General features: G+C 30.1%; 1 protein-coding gene across 4 annotated transcripts in view; it reads left to right on the top strand.

The window, feature by feature from the left end:
* Positions 1 to 1,695: 1,695 nt before the first annotated feature.
* Positions 1,696 to 14,395, top strand: part of LOC122504191 (SAM and SH3 domain-containing protein 1-like) — a 641,260-nt gene continuing 628,560 nt past the window's right edge. For 3 of the 4 annotated variants that reach the window (XM_043615130.1, XM_043615129.1, XM_043615128.1), the window contains exon 1: positions 1,696 to 1,933. In XM_043615130.1, the coding sequence (XP_043471065.1) occupies positions 1,716 to 1,933 (218 nt within the window). In that variant the 5' untranslated portion in view covers positions 1,696 to 1,715. The remainder of the gene's footprint in view (positions 1,934 to 14,395) is intronic. The other variant, XM_043615131.1, reaches the window with a different exon arrangement.

Raw genomic sequence — 14,395 nt, 5'->3', positions numbered from 1 at the left:
AATAAAAATGGTAACACCAACCAATAAGTTAGCAGCAGCATAGTTTATTAACTAAAAATAATCTTGGAAAAAATGTTCACCACAACTATTCTTTTTCTCAGTGTAACATTTCAAACAAAATTAATAATTACACTCGTAAAATATTCTTAGTATGATTGTTTAATAGTAAGTTTAAATAAATTTAACAATTAAGAGAAAAAATAAAATATCTAATTAAATAGATTTAAAAATTGGTGATATTCAAAAAATTGTCTCAGAGCCTACACAAGATTTTGTAGCAGACAGCACAATTTCTCCGTTTTGTCTATTCACAAATTTGACGTTGTAGGTTAAACAGAACATTTTTTTCCGTACAGACTCTGAAATCTAAATATAGGGGAGACTAGGTGCGGTTGTTACGCTGTGCAGTTGTTACAAATGGAATATCTCAGAAACAGTTACTTATAGAGATGGGGTTCCAAAGAGAAAAATGTTTAGTTTTTATGTTCGAACTTGCTGCAATATGTTTAAAAATTATATGCAAGCTTTACAAGTAACAAATAGGCACATTGGTTTTTAGAGGCCAAAAGTAAATATTTCTCTGCTTGGTATTTTTTAAATAACTAATAGATCTTTATAATTAACAAAATAAATTTTTTAATATTAATTCTATGAGGATTCAGGTTTAAAAAACTGCCTTGGTTGTCCACATTTAGTGTATACTTTTTTAATAAAGTGTTTTATTGTAAAAAATGTACCTGTTGTGCAGTTGTTACAAGTGATGATGAAAACGGATATTTTTTTAAAAATTTGAAACAATATTAGTGCTGCCATCTCTATGACACTGTCACGCACTATTACGTTGAGTCAAAAATTATGAATAATTAATAAAAGTTGTTATAAGAAATTATTTGCCTTAAATTTAGAAATGTTATAGATAATTCTTGGTATTGTAACAACCGACATTCACTTTGTGCAGTTGTTACAATTTACACTCTGTCGCTCAAATGCTTCTGTTAATTAAATAATAGATATAGAGTTAAATCAATTATGGCCTTCTAAAACTAGATAATATACCTTTGATTTAATTGTATGACCAAACAAATTGGTGGGTTAGAAAAACTTTTTTAATCAATGGTAGAAATTCATTTCAAAAACTTTTATTTATTAAATTTTAATAAATTGAATTAATTTTTAATCCTGTTTAAAATGACTCTTTGTGTCATCGAAAGACAAAATAGAATTAATATGTAAGCAAAAAAGGATAATTTTTAACATAACTTTGGAGTAAACTTCGCTGCAACAAATTTTCTCCTATAGGTAAAAGGTACCAGCAACAAAAATTATACCACCTTTTTTCTGTGTAGATTAATTAAATTATATAATCATTGTAAAGGAATAAATTTTTAATTGGAATAATATTGTTTCTAAAATAAAATACATTTTCGTGTTAAATGTATTTCTTGTAAAAATTATGTTTGAAAAAAGTATATTTATTAAGAGTGAATAAATAAATAAGTGGAGAAAATTGACTCTCTATGCATCAAGAGATTTAAACTTCATTGTAAAAGATGATTGAATTTTATAAATTTTCAAGCTTCATCCACACAAAACTTGAAAAGCACTGTAAACATATATATCGAAATAAGAAAAGTAATATTGGAATTATCTTCGCATGGGGAATAGCCCCTGGGCGGGTTTCTTAGTCATCAATTGCGCTCACAAGTTGCACAGCGATGCTTTGTAAGCAAAATACGAGAAATGAAGTAAAGGAACATTGTCAATTTCTGCTACAGCCCTCGAGCTGCCTAAGCGACAAGGAGGAAGATGAAATCTATGGCTTTGGCTATGGGGTCTTTGGTCGTCAGATGTTGCAACACAGGCAACAAAAACTCGCCCTCTCAACCCAAAATAGTACCTCGACAACTGCAGCACATCAACCTACATATCAGAGGTAAGTTCTTCATTTAGTTCTGTTAACGGTAATTATTATATAAACAAATTTATAGATTGACAATGGGTTTTCTCATTTCTGAAGTAACAGCCAATATGGATGTGGAAGATTTGGAAAATTATATTTTAAAAAAATTCCCTTTAAAGTTTTATTTTATTTTAGATATATACATTAATGATATTTTACATTGTGCGCCACCAATAAAATTCCAACAATTTTAAATACTTAAATTAAAAGGAAATTATCAATCTTTCAAGTCAATTTGACTTTATTTATTTATTTTACTTGGAAGATTGATAATTTCCTTTTAATTTAATTATATAATTTTTACCAATTGATGGAATTACCTCTCAATCATACAATTAGTTTTCTTAATCTCTCTTTAATAATAGAAAGCAATCATCTATTAAAAAATTGGTTTCTCAAAAAACTTGGTCTGAAAGATACATTAACTTTGCATCTCTTCATCCATTTTCTCAAAAAGGAGGAGTCATTTATTCTTTAGTCGATAGAGTAATTAAATTATCACATTCTTGTTATCATTTAGAAAATTTTAATTTTGTTGGAAAATGGATGTCTTGCTTTACTTTTAGGTAAAAAAAATTCAGTAGCCGATACAATAAAATTTTAAATGCCTTAAAAAAATGTAGTAAATTCAATGATAATGAACATAGCAATATTTTTGTTTTTCCATACATACAAAATATGGTTGTGTTTCAAATCAAAATTTTAAACGAACTAGGGTAGTGGCACTAATGAAAGAACATTTAAGGAAATGTATACTTTCGATATTTTTTACTTTTTATTGGAATTCTTGAATTTTGTTGTAAATATATGCATTGAATAGCAAAATTCCTATAGAATTTGAAACTTATGATAAAAATTTATAAATATACCATAAATTAAAAATTTTAATCTAATATTGAAAAAAGTCTATTTTACCAGTAAAAGAACAGTTGTATTTTCCAGTGAAAGAACATAGCAAAGGGCATAGCAGGATAAGTATGTGAGGAATTTCACGTCAGAAATATCACGATTTGCGAAGGGTAGGCCGATTTTCGCAAAACTTCGTGGGAATCTAGTTCTATATAAGATACTTCTTTCCCCTAAATTTAAAAAAAAAAAATTTAAAATTGTTGAAGATACGCCATTTTGAATTTGAATATTAATTTTATAAAATTTTGAATATCTCGGAATATTATTTATGAATTTTTATGAAATTTACACATTTTTCAGGTAAAGTATGTACTTTAAAATGCAAATAAAGTTAATAAAAAAAATTAATTTTTAAATAAAAAAATAAAAATTTTTTTTTTTTTAATTTCTTTATTTATTTACTCCTCTCTGAGAAAAATGTTATTAACATATTTAGATTCCTTATGAATTCACCTTTAATTTCATAAAAAAAATTGATGGAAACTCAATTGGTTCCGGAGATATTAAAGTTTTTGTAAAAAAGCGTCACCGCGCCATAGCACCATACTGCACAAGTCGCGTAGCACGTTTTACCGTATAGTCGTACATTGCTGCTGCAACTAAGGTAAAAGCACTAGTACTGGGACATTGGAAAAAATGGAATCAATAGATGGACAGTAATAAAAAAAATTAAAATTGCTTCCAATATAAATGAAAATAGTTATTTATGATACAAGTGCGCAAAATCGTTGATTATACACAAGTCACACAAGTATAATCTGATTTACGCACGAGTGCCATACAAAATTTTTGCAACACTAAAACAACTAAACTTGCAGCAATATTGCCAATATTACTGTAAGTTAAGGTGTAGTTGGGGAACTGTTAAATAAAGTTTTCTAGAAGCTACAATAAAACAATGTGATTATAAATTGTTAATTAAAAGCTTTATTTTATTGTTTCTCATCAAACAGTCACAAAAATGCGTAAAGTAACCATTTTACGCACTGAAAATCATTTTACGCCCTGAAAATCACTTTACACACTGGAATTCACTTTACACACTGCTAGCGGTGTGTAAAGTAATACTTTACACACCGCTATAAAAAAGTACTTTACACACAGTTTTCTGTGTGTAAAATTCAATTTTACAGGTTGGTGTTGCAAAAAATAATATATGCCCTTTCTGAATGTATATAATTTTAATTTTAATAATAATTTTAATTTTGTATATAATTCAAGTTTTTAAAACCGACAGATTAGCTCAGTCGGATAGATGCCTCGCTTGGCGGACGTTTTAGAACCAAGGGTACTTGGTTCGCGCCCATTTGGCTTGGTATTTTTCCGGCACGTGAGATAATCTGAGCGGGAGGTCTGACGTCGAGGTATAATGATGTGCACCGTCGATTATTGTCCGGTACACACCATTAGAACTCGACTGTCGATAAACCGGTTGTACTCAGGAGAGGTTTTCTACAGTTTCCCTCTTCTCTGGCGAGAAAACCCATTGACGGGTGGTCCAGGCGAAATGCGAGTACTCCTAATTTTAAGCCGTTCTGTAGACGCAAAACTTAGTATTAAGTTTAATAATAAGGAAATTAGTAAAGAATATTACGAAAAATGTAAAAACACTTGTATTGCCAAGTATGTAAGGCTGAAGACAGGTGTATAAACCAATAAATAAAATATAATTCATGTTTTCAATTTCTAAGCCAAAGATTTATCAAAAAAACATTATATGTCACGAACTACTTAAAATCGAGTCTCCAACTTTACCTTCTGCTCTTTAACCTTGAGCATTAGCAGCACTAGTAGTTGGACAACAACTTTACTGTCATTAATCTAATTAAATAATGAATTAATTAATATAAAATGACTAACTAATAAATTTAATACTTGACAATATTAACGAATATATAAATACAAATATAAATAAATATTATGCGTATTTCCTTATATGTCCAACTATTGCTCCTTATATGTCCAACTGCTGGACCCCCTAAAATGGAATGTCCAACTATTACGGTAAAAAAGCAATTATTTATTTTCTAGATTTATATTTAATTAAAATAAAAATTTAGACTAATTTCTTTTAATTTGAATTCAACGACCCCAAAAACCCTTGTATTCTAAGTTTCATAAAAATTCATCCACCAGATTTTGCTGGATATTAAAGGCCATTTATATGAATATTTTGTCAAATAGGGAAGGGGTTAATATTAAAATTCAAAATGGCGTATCTTCAACAATTCTTAATTTTTTTTGAAAAAATTTGTGGGAAAGAAGTCTCTTATATTATAGAAATATAATCCCACTAAGTTTTGCGAAAATCGGCATACCCTTTCCAAATTGTGATATTTCTGACGTGAAATGCCTCATGTGTTAGGTGCCCCCGCTCGGATTTTCTTGAAATTTTTAGATACAGTAGGTATTAATTGGAGTAGTAATTTCCTGAAGTACTATTGCATAAAAATAATTTTTATGTGAGTTATGAGGGTAAGAAGAAAAATAAAAAAACATGATTTTCTCGAAAACGGCTGAACCGATTTTGATGAAATTTTAATATGTTATGGCTTTTGTAAAAGCCATTTGAAAAAAAATTCTGAAATTATTTTTTTAGAAAATAAAGGTAAAAAAGTTTTTTTAGATTTTTTTTGGCAAAATTTTTTAAGTACTACCGCTATTTTTTTCTAAATAATCCTTATATGTCTACAATTATTAACCGAAGTGCCAAAAAAATTGAAAGGGTAGAACACAGTCAAAATTAAAAAAGATTGCGAGTATGCACTCATAACCTTGTATAACGCAGCCCCCCAAAAAAAAATTTTCTGTCCTGGACCAAAACGGACACCAGATTCGTGTTCAGCAGCCCAAAATACATGAGGGTAGGGTACTCTGATTTCTCAACCCCGATAATTTTCTTTTTGTGGGGCTGTGTTTTACAAGGTTATAAGTGCATGCTCGCAATCATTATTAATTTTGACCGTGTTCTACTCTTTCAATTTTTTTGGCACTTCGATTAATAATTCTTTCACTGGTGCAACTACCCTAATTCCACTTTAATTTTTTTATAGATAAAACTTTATAAACAAGTTGTGAATCCAGATGTTCATTACATAAACATTTTGCTTCCTCTTTTACGATCAGCAAAAAATTTGCTTCCTCGTGGAGAAGCATTAACGACAAGTATATTTAATTTTTAAATAATTTTAATACAATTTAACATTTATAAAATCAAGTTTATTTGTCTTAATGGAAAGAATAAAATTTTATTATGATTTTTATTTTTTTAGTATGATTCTAAAGAAACAAAAAATTGTTAGCAAAAAGTAAATTTTTCAACTTTAATTGTAATTAGTTTTATAATTTCCAATACAATAATATATCAATCAATTCGTCTTGATGCAAAGAATAAGATTTTTAATTTGTTTTCAAGTAAAGAATAATATTTTATTCACAGCAACATAATTTTAAAGAAAAAAAATGAATTTTTAATAAAAGTACGAATTTTTCGGCTTTCATTGTGATTAACTCTATAAATTTTCATGGAATTTATACTTTATATAGAGCAATCGATTCGTCTTGATGCAAAGGATAATATTTTATTATACATATGTTAACTTCAATATTCGACTTAAAAAAATTTTTTCTGAGGATTTTTCAAAGTCTATTAATCTATTTCGAGATATTTTTATGATAAATATACCTTGCAATTTTTAGCCAAATTCGTTGAAAGCTCTTCGAGTTATCGCGTGTTCACAAAAAACGGGATCCACACACACTCTCACATACATAAATCCGGACAATTGTTCAGGGTCTTATATAACAAGTTCAGGTCCTATATAGAAGAATAGTATATTAAGCAACAAGGGTATAAAGGCAGCCATGTGTTTACGGTGATTTTTGTGACACGAGTGGAGGTCTCGGGGCGCCCTCGACCTCCACTCGTGTCACAAATTGGCTGCCTTTATTCCCGTGTTACTTACGATATTTTTTATTCCTAATGCACAAAAGTGGCGATTTCAGATAGCAGACGACAGGGAGTAAAAGTCATTCACTTGTTCGACTTATATGAAAATGGCGGCCGTTTTCTCCCATGGGCAAAAATAACGCATGGGATCAGCTGTTATGTTTGCCTCTTGGGAGAAAATGGACGCCATTTTCATAGGGTCGAACAAATGAGTGACTTTACTCCCTGTCGTCAGCTATCTAAAAGCGCCATTTTTGTGCATGTGAGATAAAAATTTTTTTTAAAGTATTTTTAAAAATTTTATAAATTAAACGACTATAAAGCATTCTCCACGAGGAAGCAAAAAACATTTTTCTACATAATTTTGCTTCCTCGTGAGGAAGCTTTGTAGTCGTTTAATTTACAAAATTTTTAAAAATCCTTTTAACCAATTTTCTTCTATATAGGACTATGTTATATAAGACCCTGAACAATTGTCCGGATGTACACGGAAAAAAATAGTCGCAGAAATTTTCAGCGACTAATCGAAGACTCTCGGATATGAACGAATCTTTTATAGACTTTTAGAAATGTTCTACGATTTTAGCAGAAATTCTCCAAAAAAAGTCGAGGACTTTCTAGAAACCTAGTAGCGGAAAACAGTCTCGGAATTATTCTAACACTTCATAGAAGGTTTCGTCGACGAGTCGCGGAAAATGGTGCGCACAAAAGTTGCGCGCGTTAAAACCAATAAACACTGTTTTTTTAACATTTTTTTTTAACAATTTATGACAATTGATTGTCAAGATTATTATTATTTTTATTATTCAATGTGTCGATATTAATATATACATTAAAAAATTCTAAATAATTTCCGCGACTGTCAATTAAAAATTAGAACGCTGTAGAGTAAATTCAGGTTTGTAATTTTCCGCGACTGTGGCGGAATCGGTTACATGCGCGTGGAGTCTTCATTTTCTTCGACAGTCGCGGAAAGTTTCTTCAAATGTAGTCTATTTCTTCAAAAACTGTGAATATGATTTTTAAAACACTTTCCACTAAATCCGAGAGTCTTCAACAAAGTCGAGGAAAATTTCCGCGACTTATTTTTTCCGTGTATGAATGTGTGTGTATGTGGATCCCGTTTTTTGTGAACACGATAACTCGAAGAGGTTTTAACGAATTTGGCTAAAATTTGCCAGGTATGTTTATTATAAAAATATCTCGAAATAGATTGATACACTTTAAAATATTTCTAAAAAAATTTTTTTCAGCTTTTTTCTAAAAAAAATTTTTTTAAGTTGGTTATTGAAGTTAATATATAATAAAATCATATTCTTTGCATCAATACGAATCGATTGGTCTATACAAAGTATAAACTGTATGAGAATGTATAGAGTTAATCACAATTGATGGTTCACGTGCAATAAGGGGATACGCATGGAAGGGAAAGTCCCCGCGTATAGCGATTCTGCGGCTGCGCGAGAGGACAACAAATACACTGCAAAAAGAGGTGTCTTATTTTGAGACGTTTTTAGTGTCTTAGACACCAAAAACGTCTTAATTTAAGACGTTTTTGGTGTCTAAGACACTAAAAACGTCTCAAAATAAGACACCCCTTTTTGCAGTGATAGCCTGCGCGTACCCTTATTGCACGTGAACCCTCAATTAAAGCTGAAAAATTCGCAATTTTTATAAAAAAATGAGATCTTTCCGCAAAATTATGTTGCTGAATAAGAAAATCTTACTTATTTCCAAAATCTTATTCTTTGCACCAAGACGGATCGATTGGTATATATAAAGTATATATTGTATTTAAATTAATAGAATTAAAACCAATTATAGACAAAAAATTTGCACTTTTAATAAAAATTCATTTTTTCTTAAAAATCATGTTGCTGTACAATAAAATATTATTATTTATTGAAAAATAAAACAAAAATTTTATTCTTTGTATCAAGACGAATGAACTTTATTTTATAAGTGTTAAATTGTATTTCCACGAGAAAGCAAATTTTTTTTGCTGATCGTAAAGAGGAAGCACAATGTTCATGTAATGAACATCTGGATTTACAACTTGTGAAAGATGATATTTCATTATTACAAAGAACTCATTGCATATACCAAATTCTATGCATTAAATGTAGAAAATTATTGACAATCTATGCGTCATTTATGGGATAAAAAGTTCGCGAAAACGAAAACTCCGTTATAGAAAAAATGCAAACCCTGGTCTTTGTTCTCATTCTACTCAACATAAACATAATTAAAATTTTTCAAATACTTCCACCGTTTTGGAAATAAAATACGTATATATATAGTTTTTAATGATTCTTATGGTTCTTTTAAAAAACTCATTTTGAAAATTTTTTTTCTTTAAAGTCTGAGTTTATCCATATAAGGGTAGTTTTTTCGATTTCAGAAAAATTGGATGAAGGAAATTTAAATCTGTCGCTGCTTTTTGGTTGTGAGGACAAAATTACAGAAACATACACTACCGTTCACGAGTATCAGGACGATTACACGCGACTCTATGAAAAAACATGCCATCACTTTTTCAATCATATCTCGTAAACAAAAGGAGATACAAGAAGAACTTAAATACGGTTAGAAAGCTGATTAAATTTTGGAAAAAATATGCCGTCTTTGAAGTCATTTCATTAACTTTTTTTTAGTTGTAGAGTGAGAAAGATATAAAAAAAAATTATCAAATTTTCTCATTTTTGGCTCTTCATTTCAACTTTTTTCAAAAATCTAGAAAAAATTTAGATGACATCTTCTAAAAACACAGAAATCTTCGTTAGAATTTTAGCTTTAAAATAAGCCTTTGAAAATTTAAAAAGGTTAATCCGTCTTCGATATATCATTAAAAATGTGAAGCCGTGTTTCAACGATTGGTGCATTGGAATTTAACTGTGACGACTCGATTCTAGCATCGCGTGGCTGCGAATGGGAGAGAAAACAGGGACGAATTTATGCTAGGGAATAATAAATAATGATGTTTCACGAGTAATATAAAGAATCTCGAAAGTTCATCGTTCCCCGGCATGAATTCGTCCCTGCTTTCTCTCTCATTCGCTGCCGCGCGAAGCCAAATCGTTTCGTCACAGTTGAATTTCAATGCAACAAACGGTCGAAACACGGCTTCACATTATTAATTATATATCGAAGACGGATTAAGGCTATGTCCAAGTTGTGAAATGTAAACAAACCAAAAGGTCACTACATCAGCACTAAAAACGCAATTTTGTGACATCCAATTCTCCCACAAAAAAAAAACATTTTTACACTTCCTTTACGAAAATGGTAAATTAGAGTATCAAAGTTTCCAAAAAAATCATTTTTGACTATGAGCAATAAAAAGCAATTAGTAAAATAACTAATTAAAATGACCTGTAAAACAGCATTTTTGACGCGTCGCGAAAAATAAACTGTTTGAGTATATCAACCGCACTGACGATGAAGAAGTTCCATGTCAGCGATTGGACCTTCAACATGTGGAAGGGGAAATTTTTCCCTTTCCTCCTTAAAATTACAAGAGAAAGGGTAAAAACTTCTTCATCGTCCGTGCGGTTGATATAGTCAAACAGTTTAATTTTTCGCGACGTGAACTCTGCTGCTCGCTGCGCGTGCGCAGACCGTACCAAGGTCGCAATGACATCACCATGCAAAAAGGCACATTCTCTTTTTGACTGAAACTCAGTGGTTTTCTAATTTTTTCAGTTATTCAAAGTTTAGTAACCAAATTCGATACGTTAGTTCACCATTTCTATAAAGAAAATGTGAATTTATCTTTATTTACGCAAATGGGAACAGCGAAAAAATGCTTCACTATTCGGTCTATAATGAAGCATTTTTTCGCTGTTCGCATTTGCGTAAATCAATATAAATTCACATTTTCTTTATGGAAATGGCGAACTAAAGTATCGAATTTGGTAACTACACCTTGCACAGCTGAAAAAAATGAAAAAATAACTAAGTTTCAGTCGAAAACAAAATGTGCATTTTCGCATGGTGCTGTCAATGCATTCTTAGTTTTGATTTTGAATGATACTCAGTGGTTTTCTCATTTTTTTCAACTATGCAAGGTGTAGTAACCAAATTTGATGCTTTAGTTCATCATTTCCATAAAGAAAATGTGAATTTATATTGATTTACACAAATGGGAACAGCGAAAAAATGCTTCCCTATTCGGTCTATAATGAAACATTTTTTCGCGCTTCCCATTTGCGTAAATAAAGATAAATTCACATTTTCTTTATAGAAATGGTGAACTAAAGTATCGAATTTGGTTACTAAACTTTGAATAACTGAAAAAATTAGAAAACCACTGAGTTTCAGTCAAAAAGAGAATGTGCCTTTTTGCATGGTGATGTCATTGCGACCTTGGTACGGTCTGCGCACGCGCAGCGAGCAGCAGAGTTCACGTCGCGAAAAATTAAACTGTTTGACTATATCAACCGCACGGACGATGAAGAAGTTTTTACCCTTTCTCTTGTAATTTTAAGGAGGAAAGGGAAAAATTTCCCCTTCCACATGTTGAAGGTCCAATCGCTGACATGGAACTTCTTCATCGTCAGTGCGGTTGATATACTCAAACAGTTTATTTTTCGCGACGCGTCAAAAATGCTGTTTTACAGGTCATTTTAATTAGTTATTTTACTAATTGCTTTTTATTGCTCATAGTCAAAAATGATTTTTTTGGAAACTTTGATACTCTAATTTACCATTTTCGTAAAGAAAGTGTAAAAATGTTATTTTTTGTGGGAGAATTGGATGTCACAAAATTGCGTTTTTAGTGCTGGTGTAGTGACCTTTTGGTTTGTTTACATTTCACAACTTGGACATAGCCTTAACCTTTTTAATTTTCAAAGGCTTATTTTAAAACTGAAATTCTAACGAAGATTTCTGTGTTTATAGAAAAATTTTATCTAAATTTTTCTAGATTTTTTAAAAAGTTGAAGTCAAGAGACAAAAATGAGAAAATTTGATTATTTTTTATATTTTTTTCTCACTCTACAACTCAAAAAATAGCTAACGAAATGACTTCAAAGACGGCATATTTTACGCAAAATTTATTCAGTTTTCTTACCGTGTTTAAGTTTTTTTTGTATGTCCTTTTATTTACGAGATATGGTTGAAAAAGTGATGGCATGTTATTTCATAGAGTCGCGTGTAATCGTCCTGATACTCCCCAATGAGAAATGCACCACGGGTGCAGTACTATACCAGCGTTGGCAGTATCGGGGCTACACTGAATTTCAGTACTGGTACAATACAGATATAACGTAAGCATGTAGACAATGTTCTGTACTGACAATCGGTACTAACTCAGTACTGGTGTCAATGCAGAATGTTAGTGTTGCGGTAGTACAGGTGAATACATATTTTCAATGACACGCCGATGTTACTTTTATTTTTATAAAAAAAATTTATAAATTAAAAAAAAAGAATTTCATGTTATTTTCATGTCATGTATGCTTGGAATGTTAATACCTGTCAAAGAAAATTTCTTTTGCTATTTACCTAAATATTTACCATCGTGAGGTCTCGAACGCAAGACGCTGCTAGGAGCGGATGCTCTACCAACTGCGCCACGGAGGCTCATGAATGGAAAGTTAGAATATGCATACATACGAAGGAAGTATGAAAATATGCTCTGTAACTTGAAAGTGGGATAGGGGAGAGTAGGCTACATTGAACCAGCGTCAACAGTGAACCACTTCAATTTTCTGAGAAATGACTGAGTGAAATTTTTTCTTATTTAATATATAAGTTAGTTTTACTGAAACAAACTATGTCCAAAAATTTCGGGCACGTAGGTTTATTATTTACAAAGAAAAACTAAAAAAACTGTTTTTCACCTACAAAACAAAAAATTTGGTGGAATTATAATGACGTTTTTTTATTGAAATAGGAAGTTTTAAAAATTAGTAAACTTGCGATTTATTTCGCTTAGGGTGTCAACTTCAATATTCCGATGTGATAAAGAACTTTAAATCTTACACAAATTTATTATAAACAATTTTTGTTGTGAATGTCATGTGAATACAGTGAGTGCGGCATCATTGACCCACCCGAAAAAGCAAAGAATTTTCAATTTTAAGAGTTGTAAAATTGTCTGCTCTACTAATTAGTAAGAAAAATACTGGAAGACATGCTTTCATCACAATTGTGAACGAGATAAACTCAAACTGTCACTTTACCTACCTAACCTGACATTAAAATACATTAATCTCCTATATTAACAAGTAATAACAATTAAATAACAATTTTCTATTTTTTTGAGTGGAAAATAAGATTTTTTACAATGTGTAAGTGGAAATATTATTTTTGAAGTAAATTGTAGTGTTTTATTAGAGGTGGTTCAATGTAGACACACATCCTTCAAAATAAGAAAAGTGTGACTTGTTAGAAAAAAATTAAATTTAATTATTTAATCATAATAATTTGTGTTTGTAACGTGTGTATTAACTAAAGGAGTACTTCAGCTTAATTTTGATACAAAAACCTGATCGAAATTAGTAAAATTTAATTAGTTCTTGGACTTTATAAAATACCCGGTTCAATGTAGCCTACCCTCCCCTATTGTAATTGCAACAATAGTATATTATAATGTACATTATATTTAATATATACTACAGAAGAATATTAAAATATCAGGAATCATTTAAAAATAATTTTAAATGAAATATTAGTGCAATAAATTTAAGCTTAATGAATAACAAAAATTTATATTCTAACTTTTCATTTAAATAAACAGATTTTACAAAATTATTTGCCAAATTAATTTATTAAAAAAATTTGTTATTATGAATAACAATAATGACAAATGCAAATAGGTAGATACCGAATAATTACATTACACCATTAAAACAAATACGAGACTTTTATACATAAGGACATTGTTTAAATATTTACCAGAAGAATAATAAAACAATAAAGAATATTTCAAGATACAGTAAAAAATGCTTCATGTCAATCATACTCAAAATTGAGATTTGCATATAATTATAAAATGACAAAAAAGTGAGGTTACTTTTTGTGAAATGTGGATGAAAACAATAACAACCTAACAAGATGGTTGGTTTTACCAAGAAGCTTGTGTTAATTTCATTAAATTTGTTTAACTTGTCCAATGTAGTTCGCTTTACCAGCTCTCACTAATTATCAAAATCAAGTACAAAGTAAATTCAACAAAAGTCATTTTAACCATCTAAAAAATTAAAAGTATATTCAACTTCACAATTTTAATTCATATTACTAAAAATTTAGTTAATATAAGAATATGACTACAAATATTTTAACTAACGATAAATTGTTAATTTCGTATTGAATTTTTTTTCAGTGAATATAATTAACAAAAAAATTATTCAATTTATGAATTTTGAAATTAAGTTCTTAAAAACATATTTACAGTACTAAGCCGAAGTGTACTTGCCAAGATTTGGCATTACTATGGCGAAAACATTTATTCTGTACTGCGCCAAGATTTTCCTGACAAGGTTTGGCATAACTATGGCGGAACCATTTATTCTGTCCTGCGCCAAGATTACCCTGCCAAGACTTGGCAAAATGCTGGAAGAACCAATGGTTCT

Source organism: Leptopilina heterotoma, unplaced genomic scaffold, assembly GCF_015476425.1.
Source record: "Leptopilina heterotoma isolate Lh14 unplaced genomic scaffold, ASM1547642v1 Lhet_284, whole genome shotgun sequence".
Lineage (NCBI taxonomy): Eukaryota > Metazoa > Arthropoda > Insecta > Hymenoptera > Figitidae > Leptopilina > Leptopilina heterotoma.
The sequence above is the reverse complement of the archived record's forward strand: the minus strand, read 5'-3'. Positions and strand labels throughout refer to the sequence as shown.